At 45.9% G+C, this 10,415-nt stretch overlaps 1 protein-coding gene across 3 annotated transcripts in view; it reads left to right on the top strand.

Annotated features, from left to right (window-relative positions):
- The window catches only part of LOC119952433, a 33,730-nt gene extending 25,260 nt beyond the window's left edge, over window positions 1-8,470 (top strand). For all 3 annotated transcript variants that reach the window (XM_038776177.1, XM_038776179.1, XM_038776180.1), the window contains 2 exons: window positions 2,063-2,213; window positions 8,161-8,470. In XM_038776177.1, the coding sequence (XP_038632105.1) occupies window positions 2,063-2,213; window positions 8,161-8,188 (179 nt within the window). In that variant the 3' untranslated portion in view covers window positions 8,189-8,470. The remainder of the gene's footprint in view (window positions 1-2,062; window positions 2,214-8,160) is intronic.
- The last annotated feature ends 1,945 nt before the right edge of the window (window positions 8,471-10,415 follow it).

Here is a 10,415-nt window from a genome sequence, read left to right on the forward strand (position 1 = left end):
GTAGCGGGGGGGCGCCAGGAAATGGACTATGGGGTCAGGGTGTCCCTGGGGATCGTGGCCTTCAAGGTAGCCATCTGGCTGCACACCCCACTGACTGCCCACTGTCCCACAAATGTGCAGAGCATCACCGGCTGTATGGATTATCCCACCCCTGAGGCAACCCCCCTAAGAGCCAGAGACCCCAGACAACCCTCAATGTGGTGGCCGTGGTCCAGCGCAACCCATGACCCACCAAGTGTTGGCACACCCCAGTGCACCCATCTGAGGTGTTGCCCCACTGCAGGGCAGCAGGGGAACTACAGAGCGTGCCTCAACTGGCAGATGCATGCACCGTGGCTGTTGGCATCCACCTTGGTACACTGCCCCTCACAGGGCAGACGACCCTTCGGTGACTCCCTGCCTACCCATTGTGCACATATCCCCATCCATCCTGCCTCCAGAGAAGTAGGCACAACTCGTGTGCAACACAAAGGACCCAGAGCGCATCGTAGCTACGGTCCCAACAGGTGCCCATCCCCCCCCCCCCCCCCCCCCCCAGCCGAGCCCCATCCGTGGGCCCTACCCGCACACGTGACTCCAAGCACGGTTCCAGTCAGTGGCCTACTGCATCCACACACTCCCTTCCCCCCCACACACACAACCTTGTGCCACCCTGCTGGTGAGGTATCACACAGCCTCCCATGAAGGACCCCCATAGTAGACCCCATTGAAGGGTGCAGAACAGGGATCGGAGAGTGTACCACTGGCTGTGTAGCACCGTTAGCCCCCTGCAGATAGTGGGGTTCAGTATCCAATCAGGAATGGTTAGCATCTGCCTGGCCGTGGCGGCCCTTGCGGACGCACTGTGGCTACTCGGGGAGGGCCACACAGAAGAAGCCAAGAGAAGCAGGGGCCAACCGGTGAGGAAGGAGAGCTGGTGGGCAACAAGCCGAAGAGGAGGTGGGAAGGAGGCGCGGCACCAGGCCTTGTGTATACCAGCAGCACCTGACATTGAAGGACCTGCCGGACTGAGTATGTCGCCGAAGACCCCATCTGAGCAGGGGGTCTGTACGGCATATCTGCCGAATCCTGGCGCATCTGGAACTGCGAGTGTATGGAGGAGGACACCTGCTTTAGTGGCCGCCAAGGTGACAATCTCCCTTGCGCCACAGTGTCCTTCCAGGCGCCGAGTGTGAACCTGTCCAGCATCTCTCAGACCTCGGTGCTCAGGTGCATGACCCGTTGTGATTGGGCCAAGCTCTGGAGTGCCACTGCAATGTCCATGTGGTCCTGGTACATGGCTGCCTGTGACAGGGCCGCCCTTTCCTGTGCCTCAGCTACAGTCCTCACAGTGTACCCCAGGCCTTGGGCATCCTGACCCATGGCCAATACCTTCACACCCAAAGCCTGCACTGTGGATGAACCCCCCCACACGTGCAGTATTGGCCTGGGTGGAACGCATGGTCGGCACCGCCTCCTCCAACTGCACCTGCAGGTGCTGGATAGTTGCTGACACCCCCTCATGTAGAACCATAGAATCATAGAATTTACAGTGCAGAAGGAGGTCATTCGGCCCATCGAGTCTGTCCAACAGATATAGCAGGTGCACCACAATCTCCTGGCGAAAAATAATACTAAATGACAATGCTTCACACTCCATTTCTTCTGTTTGTCAACCTCTTGCCAACACTGTTTTTGGGCTCGCTTCCTTTTCAGCACACATATTGGTGTAAACTTAAGCATGACCTGATGAACAAGGGTAGTCGATCATCTGTAATCCTATTGAAAATGACTAACTTGTCTATTGGCACCCCAATTCAAAGTATTTGTCATCAACTCACCAAAACAAAATTTGTGAGACAGTTCTTGATACAGTTGTTTCCAGATTCATTTATTTCCCTGTCACCCAACATGCAAAAATAAAAGAAAATCTTAGGTGCAGGGGTTGTCAGTGCACCAACAAAGAGGCAGACATATTTAAGCATTCCTGCAAGGTGGAAATATTTTATTCTGTAAGTGTGACAGTCATTTTGCTCTTGATGTAACAGTTATGCATCCTTGTAATTCCCTCTGATTATCATAGCAAATCACAGAACAAAGCGAGGAATACTTTTTACAGTTGGAAAAATCAAATTTGACATGCTCGCCCAGTCCTCCAAAATTGCAATGCCTCGAACAGTGCTGTACTCTATCCCGGCTGTCATTGCCATTGTTGGTTTCCTGTGCTTCCTTACGTAAGTTATACACGTTAATCCTTTATAGTTTAACCTGTTGAGTGTGAGATATTTTTCTTTGCTTATGCAGAAAAGTCCAGTATTCGCTGCTGTTACATTCCTGCGAAACCTCACAAACAGCAAAATCATGAGTGATGAACTTGCTTTTCAATGGGAGTCAATTAAAGCAGTATTAGGGCAGTATTTGTTTGTGCAGTTACTGTGCAGAAAATTGTGGTCCTGTATACCACAGACAAGAGCGGTACAAGATATGCATTAACAATGTTTTAAGGGACAACAGAAACATAGAAAAAAGGAGCAGGAATAGGCCATTCTTTCCCTCAAGCCTGCTCCGCCATTCAATATGATCATGGTTGATCCTCTGTCTCAACACCATACTATCCCTTTCTCCCCAAACTCCATGGTACCTTTGGTGTCCAGAAATCTATCTATTTTCTTCTTAAATATATTTAGTGACTTGGCCTCTACAGCCTTCTGTGGGAGGGAATTCCACCGGTTCACCACCCTCTGAGTGAACAGATTTCTCTTCATCTCAGACCTCAATGGCCCTGCCCATATCCTGAAATCGTGACTCCTTGTTCCAGAACCCCCCCTCCCAAGCCAGGGCAAACCTCATCCCTGCATCCAGTCTGTTCAGCCCTATCTCAATTTAATATGTTTCAATGAGATGCCGTTTCATGCTTTGACACTCCAGTGAATACAGGCCCAGTTGACCCAATTTCTCCTCATACGACAATCCTGTCAGACCAGGAATCAGTCTGGTGAACCTTCGCTGTACTCCCACAAGGCAAATATATCCTTTCTTTGGTAAAGAGGCCAAAACACTGCACACAATACTCCAGGTGTGTTCTCACCAGGGCCCTTTACAGCTGAGATAAGACAGCCCTGCACCTGTACTGAAATCCTCTTGCAAAGAAGGCGAACATGCCATTTTCCTTCCTTACTGCTTGCTGCACCTGTGTGCTTGCTTTCACTGATTGTTGTACAAGGGCACCCAGGTTATCATTTCTCAGTCAATCACCATTTAAATAATACTCCGGCCTTCTAGTTCTCCGTCTGAATTGGATAACTCATCAACAGTCTTCATTTACTGAAAAAGGAATCACCTCAAAACTAACTGACACAAAATCAGTGAACATTCCAAAATTGAGCAGAGCCGTTGAGCTCTGGACTGAGAGATTCCGATATTTCCAGGTTAATTTCACTGTTCAGCTGCAGCCATCCCAGCCACCGCCTCACCCCTCTCAGAAAGGTGCATTAAAAAAAGAGAATTAAATGTCTCCGGCCAGGGCTAATAAAAGAAATCCATTTCTGGAAACTTTGACATGAAGATGGAATGTTGCTGTATATTGTTCAATCTCCTGTAATAATGTTTGTGGTAAGTTAGAGGAAACATTCCATGGTAACAGTAAAAGTGCTTAACGTACTACTTATAATGTATAGTATAATATTTTAATCAGGGGTGTGTTTTGTACCTTGATTGTTCACATCCAATAAGGAAGTGAGGAAAGCAGTCCCAAATGATCAAATAAAATATTCCAAAGTGTTTCACAGGAATATTATAAATCAAAATATGTCTCCAAGCCATGCAGGAGATAGTGGCTAAAAGCTTGATCAAAGTAGCAGATTTTAAGGAGCATCTTAAAGGATGAAAGTGAGTTAGTGAAGTTTAGGAAGGGAACCCAGACTTTAGGGAATGGTGGAGCGATTAAAATTGAGGGTGGTCAAAAGGCCAAAATTAGAAGAGCACAGAAATCTCACACAGTTGTGGAACTGGAGGATTCGCAGAAATAGGAGGAACAAGGCCATGTAGGGAGTTGAAAATTTTACAGATCACTGCTTAACTGAGAGCTAGTCAGTGAGTGCAGGGAATGATGGGTTAATGGTATTCAGGTAGAGCGTCTTTTATCCAAAATTCTGAAAACTGAAAAATTCCAAAATCCACACTTCTTTTGAGCGCACCACAGTTCCCAATGCGCGCTATACATGCGCAATTCCCAATGTTCCACAGAGGCGCAGTTCCCGACGCATACCGCACATGCGCAGTTCTCAATGTTCCGCACATGTGCAGTTCCCAATGCATGCCGCACATGTGCAGTTCCTAACGTTCCGCACATGCACAGTTCCCAATGCACGCTGCACCTGCGCAGTATATTCCGAAATCCCCAAAATTCTGAAATCTGATGTACACTCAGCCCCAAGCATTTCGAATAAGGCAGGGGTGGGCAAACATTTCCGTGCAAGGGCCACAGTCAGAAATTCACAATTTTAAAGGGCCGCATAGTATATTAAGTAAAATAATTACTTCACCCGGTTATGATTCTGGGCGCCTCATATAGAACATAGAACAGTACAGCACAGAACAGGCCCTTCGGCCATCGACGTTGTGCTGAGCAATGATCACCCTACTCAAGTCAACGTATCCATGACTTGGTGGGCCGCATAAAGACCTTTGGCGTGCCGCATGCGGCCCGCGGGCCGTAGTTTGCCCACCTCTGGAATAAGGGATTTTCAACCTGTATGTTGCGAATTAGGTTTAGGGCGGGCAGAACATTGGAGGCACTGGGGAATTTGTTAGAATAATCTTGCAGTGTGTGTGAAGGCGTAACTCTGTACATAGCTTTAGAGAATGAAGTTGGGCAGGTGGAAGGAATATTGGTGGGAGAGAATTTTAGTGGTACGTGATCATATTCAGTTAGGTTTAGAGTAGTTATAAAAAAGGATTAAGATGGACCAAGTATTGGGGAAAGGCCAGTTTTACTAAGTTGATGTGATTTGGCAGAAGACAACTGGAAACAGCTACTTGAAGGTAAATTAATGTCACAGCAATGAGTGACATTCAAAGAAGAGGTAAAGAGGTTTCACTCCCAAATCTAGATACCAGCCTCCCCACTCAACCAATTTGATGCCAAGGAACACACAGGATAAGGGAAAAAACAGCTTATGTCAGATGCCAAAATTTTAATACTGCATAAAGCCTAAAGGATGAGAGGAAGTGTAGGGTTGGAATTAAAATGAAATTAGGAAAAAAAGGGACGGCATGAAAAGATTTAAGGTATCCCATGTGTGCATAAGGTTCTTATTGAATATTTTTTTACTTTTTTCACACAAGAGGGAAATGAAGCAGTTGAGGGGAAGGAGTGGGTGAACTATTGGATGGGATAAGCAAATGATTTGGCATAATTTCAGATGGACACCATATATCATCATTTAGAAAGCTACAGGTTAATAAAGGACAATTGGGCAGCACGGTGGCGCAGTGGGTAGCATTGCTGCCTCACGGCGCTGAGGTCCCAGGTTCAATCCCGGCTCTGGGTCATTGCCCATGTGGAGTTTGCACATTCTCTCCGTGTTTGCGTGGGTTTCGCCCTCACAACCCAAAGATGTGCAGGGTAGGTCGATTGGCTACACTAAATTGCCCCTTAATTGGAAAAAGAAATTGGGTATTCTAAATTTATATTAAAAAAATATAGGATACTCAAGTCGTGTCTGATTAACTTGATTGAATATTTTAACGAGGTAACAAGGAGGTTCAATAAGGGTAGCATGTTTGATGGTAGTCCATGTGGATCTTAACAAGGCTTTTGATAAGGTCCAACATGGAAGATTGTCAGAAACTTAAAAGCTCATGGGAGGCAGTAGGTTAGTGGGATTGTTGCTGGACTGGTAATCCAGAGACGTAGGGTAATAATGCGTAGGGGACGAGGGTTTGAATCCCACTGTGGCCGATGATAAAATTTGAATTCAATAAAAATCTGGAATTAAAAGTCTAATGACAACCATGAAACCATTGGCGATTGTCGTAAACAAACATCTGGTTCATTAGTGTCCTTTAGGGATGTAAATCTGTTGTCCTTACTTGGTCTGGCCTATATGTGACTCAATATCCATGTAATGTGTTTGACTTTTAATTGCTCTCAGGGATGGGCAATAAATGCTGACGCATCACCCTCATCCCAAGAATGAATTTTTTTTTTAATTCAAGGGAAAGAGCAAAGTTAGATCCAAAATTGGCTCAGTGGTAGGGAGTAAAGTGATATTTGTGACAGGTGTTTTTGTGACTGGACGGCTGTTTCTAGTAGGTTCTGAAGCCATCAGTACAAATGCATCTTGAGGTCCCTTCAAGGCTTGTTAGAGGTCTTTTTTAGGGAAGTTTTAGCCTTAGATTAACGACTGCATCTGTATAGTCTGCGAACTGGAAAGGTTAGGAAAGAGGAATGCTGCAGGAATAAACAGGCTTCTCTTGCTGCTTATAATGTTTGTTTATCAAGATATGCCACTTATTGGTAATTTCCCCAAAGAGACTGCAGAATACTGCAGTGCAGAGGGATCTGGGTATCCTTGTGTATGAACCACAAAAAGTTAATATGCAGGTACAGAAAGTAATCAGGAAAGTAGGGCGGCATGGTGGCACAGTGGTTAGCACAGCCTGGGTGACATTGCCAGGGTATCCTGGTGGCGGTGCCAGGCTGGCAGTGCAAGTTGCCATGGGATGATCAGGGGAGCACCTAGCCCAGTGCCTGACCACCTGAGGTGCCATCATAACTGGTTCATGACTTTGTTAGCCGGTACCAAGCTGCGCCCGGTTGTGGCCTTTCTGCTGCGACCGTTGAATCCAGAGCCTCAGATGAATTGGGAGAGCGCGCATTTAAATTAGCCTAATGGCCTAAGTGCTGTGCCCTATTTCCCTGCCACCTTTACAGTGCTAGATGCTCAGTCAACGTCACCCTGCTGACTCTCTTATGGGGTCAGGGTGATGCCTTGGGGCAGCCAGTATTGGATTCCTGCACCATAACTGCCCCCCTCAACTGTTCAGTTTGTGAAAGCAAGGGCAGTCCATGCAACCCTTAAAAAATTTAACTCTAAAAGTTTGGCAAGCTCGTAATGAGCGTTTAAATATTTTTAAATGGCAACAATTAGGAGGAGAGCAGATTGCAGTCCCACCCAGGTAACTATTCACCTGGAATTGCATCTTTAAATTGGCGCACTGCCCGACGCCGATATTTACGGAACCGCCCAATGTCCTTTCACAACTTCAGGGCAGCACCAAACATTAGCCGCTGCTCTACATTTAGCAGCCCTGTATTTGACTTCTAAATGTACATCAGACAGTTCATTTGACCTCCCAATAGACTGGGTTAATGTACCACCAAAATGGTCATTCTTATTAATAAGAAATGTTTTCATTGTTTGTTTCCAACCCCAACTCACCAGCACAAGGATACTTAAGGGTAGGTTAGGGCAGGTAAATTATTGTATTATATATCCCAAAAAGATTATACATATTTTCTTCATTGACAATGAGTAGATATTTCTTCTCTTCAACTTGGTTTTCATACATCCCAAAGCATCCTCTACTTAGACCATGAACAATTTGCCTCTTTTCACTTGGAGCAGCTGCATGAAAGGTAACAGGCACCCGTTGGCGAACCTAGAATCAGATTCCAGCATCCGCAGTAATTTGCTTTTATCCCTTTGGGGAAAGGTTGGTATCTACTCTGTACCCGCTGGTAATAAGATCAAAATCAGTAACTCTGCAGATGGAAGAGCACTGGGCACAGCAGTGCATGTGTCCTGCAGTGATTTGAGACTGCAGTTCCCTATAATTGCTTATTCTCCCTATTTATTTGAAATGCTATCTCCTTTCAGCCAAATATTTTAGGTACTCCCTCTATCTTGCAAATTCCTTTTCCAGTCTACATGCCTGCTTCCAAATGAAGACGAGCAGAATCCTGTTCTCATATCAATGTGGCTTTATAATTAGATATGAAGAAATGTAGCCTGGGAAAAGTACTTTTAAATGTCTATTCCTGCTACACATGACAAAGTGTGTGCCCCACCCTAAAGCTTGTGTCCCATTCATTCAGTTTGCAACCGGAACAATTGATTTTGATTCTTTTAAATAGCTCTGTTTAAAAAAATATTTTGTATTTGTTTTTTTTTCTAGATTTTATTGTGATGTTCCTCACCGATGAGCAGAAATCTTCATGAATACTTTTCAGAGTATGTCAGATATACCATTTTGTACTTGTAAATAGAGACTCTCATTATTTATTGCAAGTATCTAAAATGATACTTAGCTTAAGCCAGTTAACTCTGACTGAATAGTTACTCTGGCACTCGAGGGAACTTTCAGCACGGCAGCAAAGAAATAATCGAGAATGCTGGAAAAAGCCAACACTTTTGTGAATTCAATAAGAAGAAGAAGTAAATATGTGAAAATCTGTCATTTAATAAAATGTTTACCTTGGAAATTGTTTACTGCTACAGCTTTTAAAAATTATTTTCCCAATCAAACATTACGGGTCAGATTTTTGTGCTTGAGGTGGGTATCGGGAGTCGGAAATTTTCCAGATCCCGCGATCCTGTCTCTATCTGGGATGAGTCCGCCCTGTTTTATGCTGGTGGCGGGGTTGGGCGAGAGACAGGATCGTAAATTCCAAAGATTGTGTGATATTGGAATTGGTCCCAGATGCAGAGGAAACACCGCGCGGATGGATGTCGGGAAGGTTAGCCTTCAATACATCATCAATGAAGATGAACATCTTGCCAAGGTCATCCCCACAGCCCCACTACTGGCCTTCAAACAACCGCACAACCTCAAACAAACCATTGTTTGCAGCAAATTACCCAGCCTTCAGAACAGCGACCACGACACCACACAACCCTGCCAGGGCAATCTCTGCAAGACATGCCAGGTCATCGACTTGGATACCACCATTACACGTGGTAATACCACCCACCAGGTACGCGGCACATACTCGTGCGACTCGACCTCCTCCAAGTTCCAACTATATAATTCATCACATTTCTATCTCTCTTTGGTTGTGTAGAGGGTCATATGGACTCTGTAAACACTATCACTCTCTCTCCCCAGATGCTGCCAGACCTGTTTTTATTTTACATTCTTACATGTTCCTGTTTCCTGGACAACCTGTGCCTCATAACCTGTGCCTCTCAGATGGAGCGTCTCTAACGCCAGGAATACATGTTTTCTTTACCTCTAACCTATTTCCTCCTTGGGTTCAAATGTACAAATTTTTATTGTCTCCTTGAATGATGATGTAAATAATTTGTGAGGAATTTAGGTATGATCCGAGATCAATTGTTAATTTTAAATCTGAGATTGATTATTATTAACAATAAGTATTTCAGGGATATGGGATAAAGCCAGGCACATGGAGTTAGGTCACAGACCATCCATATCATTGGATGGCGGAACTGTCTCACGGTGATTCAGCACCTAAGTGTGTTTCTATTTATGAACTTAGGCATGTATGTCATCTAAGCAGCTAATTTTGAAAGTCATCCAGAGCATGTAATTTGTTATGACTTGTGAATTGTTGCTGAGAAACCGGTATTTTCACAATACTTTATTTAGTCTGGTAAGTGCAAACTTGCAATATTGAATGACGTTGCACCAGACAAGCACAGACACTTGTAAGGTTAGGTGTGGTGGGTCACTGCATTTCAAAGTGTTTGCTTGCTCTGCACAGAAATGTGATTTTGGGCAGTCCAACATGAAAATCCACATTGTGTGACTGGCTAGATTTTCCATTGTGGACAAAATATTGCAGACGGCATGGGCGAGATTCTCCGTTGGCCAACGCCGGAATCGTGAAACACGATTGGGTGGAGAATCGGTTTTGCCGCCGGAATCGTGGTGGGTGCGGGGTCCATGCTAAATCGCAATTCTCCGATGCCTCAACAACAGCGTCAATGCTTTCCACTCCGCACGTACAGTAAACGCCATTGGCATATCATTAGTTGGCCTCACCCTGTATTGTCCAGGGCCTCCGCGATTCTCCACCGGGGTGAATTGCCGATGGCGAGGTTCACTTGTGCTTTTAAAATTTGAGCAACAGTGGCCGTGGGCGATGAGGGAGAGAGAGGAGGTAGGACATGGAGAGGCGCGACCGTGGGCTGCTGGTCCTGACACTGACCGGGCTGGCTGGGGAGGGTGGGGGGCTGGGGTGACTGACCGCATCCCCCTACAGGACTGGGGTGGTGTCCAGGCATGGACTGCCATGGTCTGCAAGGCAGCCATCTTGTTGCACACCCAACTGACCACCTACCTTTCCCCTGGTACTGCAGAGTGACACTGGCCGTATGGATGCTCCCACCCCAGCCCCCGCACCCCACGCTCCATCATACCACCATTCCCAACCGGCCGCCGCCCGCCGGTGGGCATCATGCGGCCTG

Source organism: Scyliorhinus canicula, chromosome 17 (genome assembly GCF_902713615.1).
Source record: "Scyliorhinus canicula chromosome 17, sScyCan1.1, whole genome shotgun sequence".
Lineage (NCBI taxonomy): Eukaryota > Metazoa > Chordata > Chondrichthyes > Carcharhiniformes > Scyliorhinidae > Scyliorhinus > Scyliorhinus canicula.